At 44.1% G+C, this 17,992-nt stretch overlaps 2 protein-coding genes across 2 annotated transcripts in view; one reads left to right on the top strand and one right to left on the bottom strand.

The window, feature by feature from the left end:
• Positions 1-5,755: 5,755 nt before the first annotated feature.
• On the bottom strand, positions 5,756-15,639 carry LOC101748033 (translation initiation factor IF-2-like). Its single transcript, XM_040656229.1, has 4 exons — positions 15,603-15,639; positions 14,899-15,517; positions 11,560-11,651; positions 5,756-7,183 (listed from the first exon to the last, which is right to left on the bottom strand). The coding sequence occupies exons 1-3, from the start codon at positions 15,637-15,639 to the stop codon at positions 11,564-11,566; spliced, it is 744 nt and encodes a 247-aa protein (XP_040512163.1). The 3' UTR covers positions 5,756-7,183; positions 11,560-11,563.
• The window catches only part of JMY (junction mediating and regulatory protein, p53 cofactor), a 63,122-nt gene continuing 60,475 nt past the window's right edge, over positions 15,346-17,992 (top strand). Inside the window, exon 1 of the mRNA XM_003642911.6 lies at positions 15,346-16,414. Within this exon, the coding sequence (XP_003642959.2) occupies positions 15,638-16,414 (777 nt within the window). The 5' untranslated portion in view covers positions 15,346-15,637. The remainder of the gene's footprint in view (positions 16,415-17,992) is intronic.

The following is a 17,992-nucleotide window of genomic DNA, read 5'->3' as shown; positions in this document are numbered from 1 at the left end:
GCAAAAAAAATGTTTAACTTGAGAAACATAGTCAAAACTTCAATAAAATTTTGTCAAATAATATTTTCTAAGGAAAAAGTAGTACTAGAAAAAAATTCCAGGGTTCTGAAGGAGCTGGCTGAGGTGGTTGCCAAGCCATTCTCCATCATATTTGAGAAGTCATAGCTGTCAGGCAAGGTCCCAGATGACTGGAGGAAGGGTTACATCACTCCCATTTACAAGAAAGGGAGCAAGGAGGACCCAGGGAACTACAGGCCAGTGAGTCTCACCTCTGTGCCTGGGAAGATCATGCAACAGATCCTCCTGGATGACATGCTTGATCACATGAGGAATGAGCGTGTGATCCGAGACAGCCAGCACATCTTCACCGGGGGGAGGTCATGCTTAACTAATTTTGTGGCCTTCTATGATGGAGTGACAGCATTGGTGGATGAGGGGAAGGCAACCGATGTCATTTACCTGGACTTGACCAAGGCCTTTGACACGGTCCCCCGCCACATCCTTATCTCCAAATTGGAGGGATGTGGATTTGATGGGTGGACCACTCATTGGATAAGAAATTGGTTGAAAGGCTACAGACAGAGGGTGGTAATCAATGGTTCTATGTCCAGGTGGAGGCCGGTAACGAGCGGAGTCCCCCAGGGGTCTGTCTTGGGACCGGTGCTTTTTAACATCTTTATCAGTGACATCGACAACAGAATTGAGTGCACCCTCAGCAAGTTTGCTGATGACACCAAGCTGAGTGGTACGTGTGACATGGTGGAAGGAAGGGATGCCATTCAGAGAGACCTTGACAGACTTGAAAGGTGGGCCCAGGTGAACCTAATGAGGTTCAACATGGCAAAGTGTAGGGTTTTGCACTTGGGCGGGAGGAACCCCAGGCATCTATACAGACTGGAAGGAGAAGTCCTTGAGAGCAGCTCTGCAGAGAAGGACCTGGGGGTCCTGATGGATGACAAACTTAACATGAGCCTGCAGTGTGCTCTTGCAGCTCAGAAAGCAAATGGTATCCTGGGCTTCAACATGAGAGGGGTGGCCAGCAGGGACAGGGAGGTGATTGTCCCTCTCTACTCTGCTCTTGTGAGGCCCCATCTGGAGTACTGTGTCCAGGTATGGAGCCCTCAGTACAAGAAAGACAGAGCTGTTGGAGAGGGTCCAGAGGAGGGCCATGAAGATGATCAGGGGGCTGGAGCACCTCCCCTATGAAGACAGGCTGAGGGAGCTGGGCTTATTCGGCCTGGAGAAGAGAAGGCTGCGGGGTGACCTCTTGCAGCCTTTAAGTACCTGAAGTGAGTCTATAAACAGGAAGGGAGTAAACTCTTTGAAAGGGTAGATAACAGCAGGACAAGCGGGAACGGTTTTAAGTTGAAAGGGGGAAGATTTAGGTTGGATGTTAGCGGGAAGTTCTTTAGAAGGAGAGTGGTGAGGTTCTGGAACGGGCTGCCCAGAGAGATTGTGGATGCCCTGTCCCTGGAGGTGTTCAAGGCCAGGTTGGATGGGGCCCTGGGCAGCCTGGTCTAGTAAATGGGGAGGTTGGTGGTCCTGCCTGGCAGGGGGCTTGGAGCTTGATCCTTGAGGTCCCTTCCAACCCAGGCCATTCTGTGATTCTATGATTCTGTGATGAATTACAGAATGTATTGGCTTAGAAAGGACCTCAAGGATCATCTAGTTCCAACTTCACTACCACAGGCAGGGTTGCCACTCACTAAATCAGGCACTCGAGCAGGCTGCCCAGGGCCCCATAAAACCTGGCCTTGAACAACTTTGGGGAGGCGGCATCCACATCTTCGTTGTGCAATCTGTTTCAGCACGTCACCACTCCCTGAGTGAAAAACTTCTCCTTGCTATCAAATCTAAATCTTCCTTTCTTTAATTTAAAACCATTTCCCCCTGTCCTATCACTATCTGCCTGTGTAAGAAGTTGATTTTCCTCATGTTTATGAAGTCCCTTTAAATGTTGGAAGGCCAGAAGCTCTCCCAGCACCCTTCACTTCTCTAAGCTGAACAAGCCCAGTTCCTTCAGTCTGTCTTCAAAGGAGAGGTGCTTCAGCCCACTGACCGTCTTTTTGGCCCTCCTCAGGACCTGCTCCAACAGCTCCACATCTTCCCCACGCTGGGGGCCCCAGACTTGGATGCAGTACGCCATATGGGGCCCCACAAGGGCAGAGTAGAAAGGGACAATCACTGCCCTCTCCCTGCTGGCCACCCCTCTTTTGATGAACTCCAGGATATAATTGGCCTTCTGGGCTGCAAGCATACACAACCAAGACCCCTGAGTCCTTCCTAGCAGGGCTACCCTCAAGGGGTTCTTCTTCCAGTCTGTATATATATCTAGGATTGCCACAGCTCAAGGGAAAAATCTTGCACTTGGCCTTGTTAAACATCAGTAGGTTCACATGGGCCCACATTCCAAGTTTATCATGATTCTAGGTAGAACATAAATAAAGTGTGAAACAAAAGAGCTGCTTACTTCTTGCTGTGGTCCTCTGAAAGGTTTTCTGTTTGGCTTATATTTTACACCTACAGTTTCCCGCCCAAGGGTCTCCATGTTTCACAACCGTAGAGGTGCATCACCATGAGAATGCATTCGCCTCACAACATAACCCCCATTTTTTCAACCTTTTTTCTTGACATATATCACACCTACTTCACTGACAGCAGTCAATCAAAGCTATTTAGAGTGCACAGCTGAGCAGTAAGTCTGCCTGCCACAAATTCATCTCTGCAGATTCCCACCCAGCAGTTCCTGTCCCTCTACTGCTGCACCTTCCGCTTCCTTCCAGGCTATATCTCCTAACACTGACAGAGCTCACTGGTAAAAAGGATTCGGGTGGCTAAATGGGAGGAAATGCTTCTTTTGAGGCACTTAAAGATTTGCTAATCAAACAGACCTTACACAGGTACCAATTAATGCTTCCTGAGGCCCTCTCTGCCCTCCCCCCCCCCCCCCCCCCCCCCAAAAAAAAAAAAAAATTGGTTTTCTTCAAATCTTTGAAATTTCTTTAAATCTCTTTCCCTGCAAACCAAATGGTGTGAAGAGCTTTGGCTTCTCCTCAAGGCTCTGCGCTCAGTGAAATCTTAACTCTCAAAGCATCCCAAGTACAAAAGTCCAATGCAATTGTTATGAAGAAGATACAGGGTTAATCTGAAATGGTACAATAAAGATGGGATCTTCTGAAAGGCTGTATGAGGGGACATATCACAAAGTGTTGCTTAAGAGAACATGCATTACTAGCTGAGCAGAAGCACAGAGGTTTGGGCTGTCCTGTGGAAGTGCAGCCAGACCAACTGCTTTAAACACTGGTGTCTTTTGGCCCTAAAATGAAAAAAAAAACAGTCCTTACAAAATTAGATTTTCCTCCCAAGATAAGAAAGAATATAGTTAACAAGGGCTAGCTGATGCTTAACCATGTATCCACTCCAGCTCAATTAAAAGCGCAATGGTTCTTTAAGAAAACACAGCCACTAGCATGGTAAATAATGGTATTTGAAGAGCTATGCGTGTCTGTCAAACTATAATAGGAACAGCAGCTCAGTTTGCCTGACGTTCGAAGGCACATGCCCTGAAAGCTCTATCAGGGAAAAGTCAGCCAGGAAATGTCAGTGTTACACAGAGGCAGCAGGCTATAAAACTGTAATATTTATACAAGTCAGAAAAGGTTGAGGTTAGAAAGGTCTCTAGGTACGGGAGGGACCACGAAGGCTACGGCAAACAAACAGATCCACCATTACCACACCGTGTCCTCTTTCTTGAGCCCTATGAAACATATTGACAAGGGGAATACCAAGGGCAGTGCATGCATGATGCTGCCTCTTCTGCCAGCTTCAGCAAATGCTGGGCTCCAGACAGCAGGGGTTTCTTCTGCCATACCTCTTCACTTGTGTCCCTTTGCTTCCCCAGTGTAGATCTTGTTTCTGCTCCTTTTCCTGTGTCTCCAGCTCATGCTTTAGCTGGCTGGATGACTCTTTTTGGCAGCACTGATTTAAGTTTGAAACAGGAAAGCAATGTTCACTGCTTGTACAGGTTAGCCAAATCACTAGCTACCGTGCTTAGTCTCCTCTAGCAGTAATGCTATAAAAAAGTCAGGAGCAAAAGCAGAGGGTACACTTTGTAATTTGGCATTTTTCCCCTTTATCCTTTTGTGTGTTCTTGTCTTAATTTATCATTGAAGAGGCAGAATCAGGCTCTTACTGTAGCAGTAATAACAGCAGCTCTGGCTCATTATCTTAGCTTCTTTTTCATCCAAAAAGAGCAGTTACTGCCATCTTTAATACTACCTAAAAGGCTGCCAAATACAACATCTTCCCTTATTATAAGAAACAAAACAAAACCAGCGAAGACTATTGCAGCTATTGGGAAAGGAAATAAGAGATGTAGATAAAATCTCATTCAACCATTTTCCATGTTCTTATTTACTTTTATTTGTAGCTAACAAAAGTTTAAACTTCTGGGTTTTTATTTTAGATGTGGGTTTTTGCTGCAAGACATTTGGTTATCTCTGAATGTCCATACTTTAACTACTCAGTATTGTACAGTGGGTCATACAAATAAATACCTTTGACCCTCCTGACTCATTTGTTCCAGTAAAACAGGCTTAAAGCTTCTAATTAATACAGGATGTCACTATTGCCTCTCCATCCCCCACAGATGACTCCATAAAAGCTGTGCCATTGTTTCCTCATTATTTTCTTCTTTGCAGTGCTTCTCCTCTCACTGCTCAGCTGCCATTCCTTGGGTTAATTCCCTATTCCCACTGACTTCGGAGCCCCCACCATCACTGCTCCCCCTGGAAAAAGATGCTGCTACTTTGAGATCTCTTATCAAGCTGAAAGGCAGTCTTTTATGCTAAATACCACACTTTTTACTTACTCCTAGTAATGATTTCAGATCATTTATATTTCAGATCATTCATACTCTTGCCTTCAAAATTCTGGCCTACAATAGTGGCGTGATTTGTCATCCCATTTCTGTTCAGTAACCAAGATAGCCTTACTGCAACCACATCAAAGCTATGGTCAAATCACACTGAAGCTAGGCTCTTGCTAACTGTTTAACAAAAGAAATACATTGCCACCACCAATTGACCCATTGCAGATGCCCTCTTAGTATCTGCCTCTCTCCATATCCCTTCATCAGCTTCTTAGTTCCTGCTCTGACTGCAAACTTGTCTGGACAAATAGCTTATGAGAAATCTTGGCCAGGCTTCTTGGAATTGAAGATGTTCCATTCAAGTCAGTGAGACGATTCTAAGAAGTGAAGTGAAACACATACATACTTGTAAAATACTAGTAATATAAGTGCAGATTTAAGGGACTGTGAGGACACACATTCAGATAGATGTAATAAGGAATAACAAATCACCTACAATGAAGGTATACTTTAGATGACTGAAATGGCACTGGTGCATTTGCAGTTCAACCAAGTAAAAACAGGGTTCTGCAGTAAAACAAACAATTTTTCATTGCCGTGTAAAATACTCTGAGTAGTACTCAGTGAAACTTTAATGAAGGGATGCTGAACAAATTCACCTGATGGGGAGTTCCCTGCTACTAACACAGTGACCAGTGAAACATCTCCATTCTCAGAATGATGAGTATCTCACTGAAATGTTGAACTCCACTGACATACCCAAGATAATCAGAGTATATTACAGATGATTTGACTTACTCACAGCAAATGAGGATCATTAGTATATTTATGTCAGCAGACATACTCAAAACCTTGACTGAAAATGATCAAAAGACGGAACACAGGTTAAAGTCTGTCAATTTATTCTAAGCCACAAAAGAATGCAGATGTTAATTAAAGAAGTATCAGTGATACACTAAATAAACAGAAATAGATCAATGCACAAATGAGTTTGCTGTGTTGGTAGGCAAACAATGAATCAACAAACAAAATAAACAAGGCCAAATTTCAGCGTTCAACAAATAGTTAATAACACAATCATTAAGAAAACAAGCATTCTTCTGTGACCAAAAAGGATCTTGAAGGCAGTGTAAAGGAAAAAAGGAATTACCAAAGATCTATTGATAGAACTCAATTAATACTTGAAGAAGGACACTTAGCTGTATTTCTCTAGTAAAAGATCTATCTTTCCCTTGTTCTCAATAGTTCATCTTTTCTTTTTTTTTTTTTTTTTTTTTTTTTTTACAACCATGGTTATGACAACCAAGTTATCACCAAAAGGAATAAACATACAAAATATAGTTTTGATACAATTAAACAGAAAGGATTTACCACGGGATGATGACAGTAAGTTAAAACAGGAACTTGAATAACAATTCAGACTTGTTCAGTTCTTGCATCAACAGCAAAGAATGTCAAGATGTATTTGTTGCATGATGCAATTCTAGGAATAAAGACTGACTGGAAGAGGTGTCAGCTGGTGACTAATAACAAGCACAGGAGAAGTCATTAATAAAAAACCATTCCTATGGATGTCCTATTCTTCTGTAAAAATAAACAAGACCACAGTCTTAAAACAAATACACATTATTGTAATGAGAATTGGCTTAGTTTACATCATGCTAAAATCTAATAGGTCATTACAGTCCTATTACATTTCCTTTCAGCATTGTCAGGAGAATATTTATTGAACAGATGCTGAAAGTAAACCTTGGTAATATGAGAAGCAGAGCATGAGTTAGCAACACAGAAGTGCCAGTACAAGAGCCCATTGCTTAGAATGCTACAGTAGCCTGATTCTGTGAGAAAGCAAAACTTCCACAGTTACCGCCAGTTTGTGCCTCCATTACTCCATGTCTTAGAATATTTGAACATGTTGGCCAGTTCTAATCAAATTTGAAATTAGTATTAATGGCAAAATAATTCAGGTTGGATGAATCCAACTGCTTAAATGTCCAACCGTAACTGAATTTTAACAATGTTGAATGACAGAATGATTCAGGTTGGGTGACACCTAAAGGGGTCATCTGATTAAATTGGTAAAGAGGCAAAGGGTAAATGCATTTTTTACAAGTTTCAAAAATAAATCAATCATTATACATATGTATACACGACTTATGCTTTGCATCAGTTGACTGACCAACTAAGACATACGCACCTCTATTAATATGGCTTTGGGCAAGTCATTGCTCATACTGATGCTTACTCAGATGCAGTGGCATGCTGTAGAATAGGGTGGGTTACAACGTTGAACTGAGAATGCAGAACATACATCTGTAAGGAAATAATTTAGAATATTCTATTGTTCATAATATAAATTGTTTGCCTGAGGCATAAATCTTAGAATGAAAATAGTAAGACTCATCAAACAGGCTAGAGAATAGCAGTGTTAATCTTCTTCATAAAATCTGACACAAGTGACCTTCTGATTTCAATTAAAAAGACTATATGCTATTTTTGCCTGAAAACATCTTTGTGCATTAATGATTTGAATGCTGTATCCCATTCTCAAGGACCCACGATCAGAAGGTGATTTTTTGTGCAAAGGATTTGAGATGCTGCTTATGAGGAAAAACATTCATTTCTAAAAATACAAGCTGCTTGTCCTATCTGACAAGCTTGATTTGCTTTCAGACCAGCATTTTAACAACCATAACAGTAATAAAATAATCAGATACACAAGCATTTTCTATGAATGCTAGAATTGATTTGGACGCAGAATAGCGTATCATATTATTTCTAACACTACGCTCTATCTCATCCCACATCCATGGGCTTTGTTGTTTCAGCACAGAATGATAATGCAGGAGCTTGACAAACAGTATTATCCAGTGACATTACAAGAAGAATCAAAACTCACCTTTCCTTTATCATTTTCATTTAAACTACGAATTACAGCTCTGTATGAAATCCCTCCAGTGCTTTGTTACTCTTTGAAATCTGATCACATAGATTGAAGGAGGGATTTAACATCTCAAAGGATAGTATGCAGGCTGAGCAGCAGAAGATTTAGACTTCTTTCTACAAGGACTGCTTCCCTTCCTCAGTGCTGCCAGTGGGATCACATGGCAGTTCAGCTGAAGACTGAACCAGATGAAGATACCATCTATTTCTCCATTTCTCTCATACTGAGTAACAGGATCAGACTCAAATACATCGTAGCTTCAGTTGTAGCTATGTCCATAGACTGCAGCTCATATATCCAGTATTCCTCCAGAAGAGCTTAATCAGGATGACAGTTTCACAAGTGAGGCTAAATCTCAGGTTTTCCACTGACGCATACAAGAGAGCACTTAAGTTCCCTTAGATGTAGGACTCTCATCCTAACATTCTTTGTTGATGGCACTTGGGACTCAGGCTTCCTATAGCATCAGCAGCATTGTTATGACCTTTCACTCATAAACTGAGTTTATTCTACTGTGAGGTGTTATTTCCAGAGTGCTCTGGAGAATTTGGTTACAAGACTTTCTCACCAGTATGTGTTTCTTTACTCAGCAGCCTGTTCTCTTTCTTGAACTGTTTCCAGCCTCACTGGATCCCAAAACTGCTGGAACACACATCTGGCAAGGAGTAATTGCTATCAGCAATTCTTTTTGCTCAAAAACTGGGAAGACTTTAAATTTCTCTCTATCCTGCTGACTTGAATTTTAGTAGGAGACAACTTTCAAAATGCTTTCAAAATACTTAGTAAACATCATACAAGTCTAATACTTTTTATGTTTCCAAGTCTGTTGATACAGACGTTATTCTGCCTTGTGTTTTACCTTCTGCCCCAGCTCTGCCTTTCACATCAGCATACTCTGTTGCCAATCGAAGATGAACGTATGTATTTTCTGAGACACTGCTCTTCAAATACTATTAGGTACATCTACAGTGCAGGACTTTGACTAAAACTTGCACAAGTGTTTACACGGTGACTTTAACAAAAGCAAGCTGGGTAGTTAAGAACAGTACAGCTGTAGCTTCAGGGAGATTACTTATAGCCTGGATATTAGGTAGTTTCTGTGTTGAAATTAGCAAATGATTCAAAACTCATGGGGCATCCTTAAGACAGTAAGTGAATAAACAAGCTAAACATAAGTATCTGTGGTCTTCCCTGACCTGTATGAAAGAGGAGCAGAATGTTTTGTTGAAAAAGAAATTAACAGTGTCCCTGTGATTTTTATAAATCACAGATACTTAATTCACTAGTTGGCTATGCTTATAATTTTTATTATTACAGTGCTATCGTTTATTTTATGACTATTTTTCAAGAGTTTTTATCCATGGATCACACAGGCATAGAACTACCAGCGAACAGAAAAAATAAAATTTACATTTATCAGATGTACTGTTTACTTACACCATTCACATTTACTCAAAACTTAAGCAACACAGAGAAAGTAGTGAGGATTAATTGGACAGCTAAGGACAAATTTCCTTTCACTTCCTTAAGGTGTTGTCGTGACTGAAATCTCAGGAGGCAGAAATCCCTGTCTGGTGAGATAACTCCAGAAGTTACAAACAGTGCAAAGAAATCCTGGCATTTTCTTGGTTCGGTGGAGATTTTTGACAGTTCTGAAGATTAAATTCATCAGATTCAAGCTAAGACTTTACTGAGTAATATTCCCATTACTCAGTCTATTCTTAGATGGTTAAAGAATGCATTTAGAAATTTTACCATCCAGTTGTGACCCAAATACAGCATTGGCTCTGCATGCAATAGTCTGTTATGCTCATCTCAGCCAGTGTATAATGCAGTGACACAAGTCCTGCAGAATCCTGGAGGGGTCAGATGGCCTGGAAACGTATTGGAAGTAAGAGTGACTCATAGAGGATTCAAAGTTTTTAGACCAAAGGAAGAGTGGCTTGCATGTTTATGGGAAGTCCTAGGATCACACACTAAATCAAAAACTAAGTGGTCCTCAACACACTTTCTTCATCCAAAAGTCAGGCCAGAAATCCTCAGATAGATAAATATTTTTCCATACAGTAGAAGTATTTTAGTGTAGGCCTCGTGTGATCCCGCAGATAGATCAGGCTCTCAGTCTATCAATTAATCTGTAAATCAGACAAAGAGAAGACGGAAACTCTAAGGCTACTTAAAAACATCTAAATGGCTTTCTTGTCATATGTTACACAATTAATCAGAAGGCAGACTATGTTCACTACTACAAGAACTATAATCTTTTTTTAGCTTTGTGTAGGTATTTTGTCTAACTCAATACTTGTTCTGTGGTTTGGGGCTTTCCCTGCCTACTTACAAATGTTCCTGATTGACTCAGTTAAATTGTGGATGTGGCTAAATGTATTGCTTCCTCTTTCCTTGAATAACAGCTTCCAATGCTACTACAGTCTTTATATTGCTGTGCTTGTTGACACACAGTATTCAGAGCCAAGAAAGCAGTTTCTTCATTTCTCAAAATATTTCAGACTGGAATATTTCACGGTTGTCCTCAAAGAAAATGCAACTTCTAGGGAACTGAAACAATTATCTTTGTTTAATTATAAGAAATTAAACGTGACAAAAAAAAAAGAGTTAGAAATATTCTTTGAATTTCTGCATTTAAAATAACTTTTAAAAGAATTGTTTTTTCAAAACTACTAATTGTCCTTCCTGTCATCAGGATCATTTTCTTTATTCCCATGTACTTGGGTGGAGCACATAAGAATACAGTTTCTGTAAACAAACAAGTTGCAGAATTGCTTTCTAAACCACTAAAGAGAGCTGCAAACACCATCATTCCCAACTCACCCAGCCTGAAAGACAGGACTGCTCTAACTGTGTCTCTCATGGCAAATGCTTTTGTATTTGCCAAAGAGACTACTGACTACTTTTAGATAGTTTAGTAAAACTCTTGTTAAAATTAGAATTTTCCAACTCTGATAGCACATCTAAGTTGAAAACAGGTTTTATACCATCTCAGCTTTCTGGGAGGGATACTTGACACCAACATATTTTTCTCCATTGTCACTTAGGCAAATTAAGTGCATAAATCTTATTTGGCTAGAGAGAAAACACTGGCTTTTATGAATGATTCCCTTCAATAAAAGATTGATTTGCATTTAAACTATTAGGTTTTCTTAGCAGTTCAACTTAATCACACATTTGTAAAGTTTACCATGCAGTAGTAAGTCCACATGTTCTACAACTGCAATAATATTTGGTTGCGGAAAATTCTTCGGTTTGGAGCCAGCATAAATGTCAAAAATAGTCAGTCTTCCTTTATAGAATGGAAGGACTATTACATACACTGCAGCTATACTTTTTCCTCTGCACGATGCAATTCATTACACTTGGAAACTACCCAAAATTCTTGTTATATCAAAGTTGCTAAGGGTAGTCATTTTCAGGATTTCAAGTGCAGATAAAACTATCAATAGAAAGTGTGCTTTTTATTGAATGAATGCTACTAAGCCATCACATATTCAATAGTGCTTTCATGTAGTCAGCTTCTAGTCTTGCTTCACACAGATATGGTCTAGAAAAACACTCCTAAACTTTTGCCAGAAAAAGACTCCCACTAACAACAAACAGACATTTCTATTTGGCTTGCCCACATTAAAATTTGAATCACACTATCAACAGAAACCTATTAAAAATGCTTATCTGCAACAGTTGTGTTAACACAATACTTAACAGCAACTTCAGAACACCTAAAGATACTCACACTGCTACAGTACTTTGAAGCACATGAAGGAATATCTTCCACTCTCCATCTCAGCTACTGTGAAGAATGGTACAGCAGAGATCACATCAGTCCTGTGTAGGGACAAAAATCATATTACAACAGTAGTAGTTTGAAATTGATTAAGCTTTAAATTAGGTTTCCCAGATGAGGCCTTGTTTTCTCAAAAAATGCTTTATACCAAAACCAGTTTATCCAAGGTGTTCAAAGATACAAAATTAGAACAGTGTTTCAGCCTGAGCAATCTACAGGAATCACACATTAGCTGGAATGTTTGCAGAAATACTGATGGGAGTATTTCTGTTCTTGTTCATAACATCAGTATGCGGATGACAAATGAGACCACAGGTTATTCAATCCACAGAGGACTCAGCCTTTTACGACAGGAAATTACTAACCCACCTGACATATGCACAAGTACATATATGCAATTCCATAGGGTTTCATCCTGTCACCAGTCCTTTTATTGTGTATGGATCTTCCTAGGCATTCTACAGTCAACGGAGCTGAGAAGCTTTCAGTCTATCTCCTTCACTGCTGAATTTTTATTCTGTAGTTTCCTTGTTTTCCCAACACCAATCTGAACTGAGATCATGTCTGAAAATTGGCTGGTCCAAGAACTGGCTCAGGTAAATGAAACTGCAAGGCAGAAAGAAGTACATAGAAACTCATGGAAGCTTATTTATCACTGGCTCACTAGCCCAAAATTCTATTAAAAATCACTGCTTGGAGCCTGCCCAGGGATAGCAATGACTCAAAGTACTCCCTGTATAAAAGTTCTGGCACTTGACCCAATTCTTTAAAAAAATAACATGACATCAATTAAATTCCCAAGCTTACATTTCAGCTCACTAGCAATAGAGTGCTTGTGGCTCTCAGAAACCTTTGTCTCTTTGAAACATAATAATCTAGCTTGTTGACTGAGTAACGGCTACTTCCAGTATCCCCACTGGTAAGATTAGCTAGGTCTCTCATACATGGTTTCCAGTACAGTGATGGGATCCACACACACTGAAGTGTGGCAGCCCATTTCTCTCCAGGCAGTCAGATTCTCTTAGGAGACAAAGACACTCTCCAGTAGTTATTTCAGTTACCACAAACTTTTCACTTTTCTAAACTGTGGAAATCAACCACAAGTCAGGCTGATTGGGCCAGGCTCATTGGGTGCTATCTAACTTCTTCTTAGTGATGAAGACTACAGTATCACAGAATGGTTGAGGCTGGACCTCCAGAGATCATCTGGTACACCCTCACTGCTCAAGCAGGACTGTGTCCATGTAGCTTTTGAATATCTCCAAGGATGGAGATGCTACAGTCTGCTGAGACAACCTGTGTCAGTGTTCAGCCGTCCATGCAGTACAGAAGTGCATCTTGATGTTCAGCAGAAACTTCCTGTGTTCCAGTTTGTGCCCATTGCCTCTTGTCCTGGCACTGGGCACAACTGAAAAGAGTCTGGCTCCACCCTCTTCGCACTTTCCCTGCAAGTATCTATAGTCATCGATGAGATCCTGCTAAGCCTCCTCTTCTCCAGGCTGTAGGGTGCACAGCTCTCTCAGCTTCTCCTTACTGAAGAGGAGCACCAGGCCCTTCATCATTTTCATGGCCTGCTGTTGAACTCTCTCCAGTATACCCAGGAATCTCTCACACTGGGGGACCAGCACTGTACACAGCACTCCAGGTATGGCCTCATCTCCTTCAACCTGCTGGTAACATTCTTCTTAAGGCAGGCTGAGGATACCAGTAGACTCCACCACAATCTTTGTTCAGAAGGGTTGTTCCTAGCCTTTAAGAAAGTCATTTCAATTGTTTGCTGTCTTATTCAGTAGAGTATTCAGTAGAGTATTCAGTAGAGTATTCAGTAGAGTATTCAGTAGAGTATGACATATTTCCTTTAGTCACTCTTAAGAACAAATCAACAGAATCAGGAAAGCCTGCCCTTTATAATTTTGAGTGACAAGCTGTGGGTGTCCAGCAATAAAGAAGCTGCTATAAAGGTTACTGAGTGCTCCTTAATAATACGATTTTGAAAAGTTGCCACTCCCTTGCAAATTTTTTTCCCCCTAAGAGTACAGCTTTGGCAACGTACAATAGCTCTGGAGACCTGACTGCACAGCTTTTCTGCTGCGTTAGAACAGGCCTATCAGAAACTTATCAAGTTTCAGATTTTCATTTCACTAATTTTCATCCAGCTCCCAAACGCTGCGTTTACCTAATATCTGCTTTAAATTCTAATGGCTCGTCCTTCTGTTATCTGAGAACAGCCAGGCTATCACTGCTTCAAAGACCTTGGCCTCTGCAATAGCATACTTGAAATACTAGGACTCCGATCCTCTGCCTGATGAGAAATCTTGAATCCACGTTTAATTTCCTTAGGCCCGTGTTTAAGTGCGTATATACACACACAGACAGAACCACATCTTCATTATTTTAATTTTTCTTTCATGCATATCTAATGACAGAAATGGACTGCTATTTACTATCATCCCCTGCGAATTTGTTTCTGAATACCTAACAACCAGAGTAGAGTTCCTCCAGCAGTGTATTATCATTCGCCTGCTTGGTCCCCTACACGCTGCCTATAATCAGATCTTCCAGATAACTTCACAGATGTTTTGATCTGCGCTGAAATTTACAGCACCGGGAAAGAATGCCGTTCTCTCAGATGTGAAGCACACACCATCGCCATTAGCAGAACCCACTCCTGTCCTTTCCTCTGGCTGCTGAGCTGTCATTTCCTTCTTTTTTTCTAACAGCTGCTACTTTTGGTATTCAATATGTGACTCTCCTGAACACGAGGTCGCTCAGTTAATGACCAGAGAACGGCTGGATCGTCAGCGGCTCCTCAGGCACTTCAGCCCCCAAGGACAGGGCGCTCGCTAGTCAGCGTGCTAACTTTACGAAAAGGGAGACGGTGACTCACTCTGCTTCTCGACAAACTCAACTGAGAACATTTTAGCCGCCGGCTTCCCCTAAATTGCAGAGGAACAACAGCATCACAGGTGGCTCAACACACATTGCCTATCCTATTTCCCATGCGAGTGTCCTTGGGCTAATTTTTTTTTTTTTCACTTATGCACAAAGTGAAACAGAATAGCCCAAAGGGCAACAAGATCCTAGCGAGTGCTCTGCCTGGATCACGTCTGGATAGCCGCTCCTTTCAGGCTTGCTTCCACGAGGCCGCCGACAGCTCCGTGCAAGCTACGTGCTCCGCGATACGCTCGGGGGCCTCCGCCAGCACCGCGGGCGCTGCCAGCTCTAAGCAGGACGGGCCAACACAAGCACGGAGCGCGGCCAATCAACTTCGGCTCTGAAGGCACGAACCGACTAAGACAGCTGTGCCCATCTCCTCGCCCTCCGCACCCCTTCGCAGCCGGGCCACACCACACGCCGCGGACGCGCACGGCACGGCCAGGCACGCTAAGGGCTGTTAAACGCTCCGCTTCGCGCCACAGCGCCGCCACCCCGTCCCGCCGCGCGGCCCGCCCACTAACGGCGGCAGCGCTGCACGCGCCCCTCCCATCACGCCCCGCGCGCGCCTGAACGGCCGCATTGTACGTCCGAGGGAAGGGGCGGGCATCGCCCTCTCCCCGCCCACCCTGCGAAGCGCGAGGACGGGACGCGGCCGGCGGAGGAGGGAGGGCGGTGCCAGGGCGGCGGCAGCCAATGGGGACGGCGCCTGGCGGGGCGGAGGGCGGAGCTCGGCGGGCGCGGCGTTGAGTTGCCGCAGCGCCACCGCTGCTTGTAAACAGATCCCGCCCCACGTGACGTGCGGCAGTACCTGAGCGGGGGCATCGGGCATTGTCCGCCGCGGCGGCGGGTGGCGTGAGCTCGGCCGAGCGCCTGCCGGCAGCCCCTCTTCGTTCTCCTCCCGCGCTGGGACGCGGCGCATCGCCCCCAACGCGCAGAGCCGGCCGCCCCCTTTCTTTCCCTCCCCCCCGCGCTAAGATGGCTGGCGGTGGGCGGTGAGCGGCGAGGACTACGGGCTGCCGGCCGGCCGGCCGGCGAGCGGGGGCGGCCGACAGGACCGGAGCGTAGCGGGGGGAGGCGGCTGCGCAGCGCCATGTCCGCCTTTGCGCTAGAAGAGACGTTGGAGGCCGACTGGGTGGCCGTGAGGCCTCACGCCTTCCAGGAGCGGGAGAAGCACAAGTTTGTCTTCATCGTGGCCTGGAATGAGATCGAGGGCAAGTTCGCCATCACCTGCCACAACCGCACGGCGCAGCGCCAGCGCAGCGGTTCCCGCGAGGCCCGCGCCGCCCCCAAGGCCTCCAGCCCCGCGGCGCGCAGGGGCGCCGAGCCCGCCCTGCTGTCCCGCGCCGAACGGGCCGAGGCGCTGCCCGGCAGCCCGCTGCGCGCCTCCAGGAGCGGCCCGACGCGCAAGGCGGCGCGGGGCGCGGAGGCGGCCGCCGAGGAGATGGAAGTGCTGGAGCTGGGCAGGGAGGAGGCGGCCGAGGCGGGCGCTCCCGAAGCGGAGCCCGCTGGGGAGGAGTGCAGCTGGGCCGGGCTGTTCTCCTTCCAGGACCTGCGCGCCGTGCACCAGCAGCTGTGTTCGGTGAACTCGGAGCTGGAGCCCTACCTGCCCGCCTTCCCCGAGGAGCCCTCGGGCATGTGGACCGTGCTGTTCGGGGCGCCGGAGCTCTCGGAGCAGGAGATGGACGCGCTGTGCTACCGGCTGCAGGTCTACCTGGTGCACAGCCTGGACACCTGCGGCTGGAAGATCCTCTCGCAGGTGCTGTTCACCGAGACCGACGACCCCGAGGAGTACTATGAGAGCCTGAGCGAGCTGCGGCAGAAGGGCTACGAGGAGGTGCTGCAGCGGGCCCGCCGGCGGATCCAGGAGGTGAGGCTCCAACACGGTCTGCACCTCGGTGTTACCTTTCCCTTCCTCTGTAATACCTTCCGTAGTAGTTCGTTGCGCTTGGGCCTGTCTGCCTTGGCAGAATTGACTGAGCCACGGATGAGTTGGAATAGGGGACTCCTTCTTTCCAGGGTCTCCAGGGCCAGGATTTAAAAGGTGCAGATTTCAGTCTCAGCTCGGTGAGGCTCATTGCTTTACTCTCTGCAATCAAATGCAGACGTTTGTGAGCAGAGATCTTGGGGGTTTGGCAAGGCCTTGCTGCCAGACTTCTGCTGTTGTGTTGCTTTGTGCTAAGATGGGTTTGGAGCCTGTTTAATAGGAGCAGCAACATGTGGTGTTTATTTTGATAATACAGTTTAGTCACTGGAGGCCAAAAAATTTGGGCTCTGGGTGCCGGATCTGGTATTTCAAGTGAGATGATGTCTTGTAGAACTGGCATAGCCATATTGGTTGCACAGCCTTGGTAGGTTCTCAGAATTGGGTTTTCAGCAAGAGCAATCTGGTCCTAGCAACAGGTCTGTGTATTGCCAGTGTCTGACAGGCCTCAGGTGCTGCTGGATGTGCTGTTTCGCTTCCTCATACCTTACTTTGCTCAGACAGAAACAGTTAAGGAGGTTGCTTCTGATAGTTTCCAGATTCAGCATGTGAGGTTTTTTTTTTTTACATCTTGCTATACTTGAGGGTATGTGAGACTTTGGATTTGCCTTGTTGAAAAGGAGATTCCTCTTTCTGTACTTCTGTGGCCTTATGCAGAACACAGCAGGTCTAGGAGTGACTAGGTGCGTGAATCAGGTTGTGGCATTTTTTTTGTTTTTGTAAACACCACCGAAGTTCTGTATGACTGAAAATCAAATTTAGCTGTTTCTGTGGCCCACATATATCCTACAAGTGTTGTGTTTTCAGAAACGTGTGGTGGTGAATGTTGTTGTTTTGGGTTTTTTTTAATTCTTCGTGGCATATGAGCATACATGCTTGCTGACTGTGTAGATGGCATAGTGTTGAGTCTGGGTAGGATTCTGTGATTTCTGTAGTGATTAAAGTCACAGAGTATTAGAAAAATGTGATCTTTTCAATGATGAAGTCACGACAAGGGCATTTTAATGTAGCACTGTCAGATACAAGTTTATTTCCAAACTGTTAAGTTAGGATATATCCTTGTGTATTTTTTTATTATTTTTTCCCATTGCTATTTAAAGGGCTGTATTCATCATTGTTTAATTGTTGTATACTACTAGTCATCAGTCTAACAATGTTCTGCGGAAGTTTTAATCCAGAGCATGTGGAATTGTATCATCCACCACTTTTGGCTGCATAAATGATTGGTAACGTGCCTAGATTCACTTGGCCTTCTGCTGAACAGTTCTTGGGAGTAGCTGATCAGCATGAGAAATGTTCCTGTTAAATGTGGAGTTTGGAAACTGGCTATCTAACTCAAAACGCATGGTGTTTTTGAAGAAACACCCTTTCAAAATTACTGTGGAAGAACTGTTTGCTTCTTGAAGAATCTCAACTTTGATCTTATTAGCACCAGTGCTGCAGTCAAAAGATAAATCAGTTATC

Source organism: Gallus gallus, chromosome Z, assembly GCF_016699485.2.
Source record: "Gallus gallus isolate bGalGal1 chromosome Z, bGalGal1.mat.broiler.GRCg7b, whole genome shotgun sequence".
Lineage (NCBI taxonomy): Eukaryota > Metazoa > Chordata > Aves > Galliformes > Phasianidae > Gallus > Gallus gallus.
This window is presented reverse-complemented; position numbering and strand designations above follow the sequence as displayed.

Excerpts from the sequence above, each read along its gene's own strand:
- LOC101748033 (XM_040656229.1), bottom strand. The coding sequence starts at position 15,639 with ATGGCGCTGCGCAGCCGCCTCCCCCCGCTACGCTCCG. Across the intron at positions 15,518-15,602 it reads CCTCCCCCCGCTACGCTCCG|CGCGGGGGGGAGGGAAAGAA; the intron begins GTCCTGTCGGCC and ends CAGCCATCTTAG. Across the intron at positions 11,652-14,898 it reads GGGCACAGCTGTCTTAGTCG|GACTGATGTGATCTCTGCTG; the intron begins GTTCGTGCCTTC and ends GTCCCTACACAG.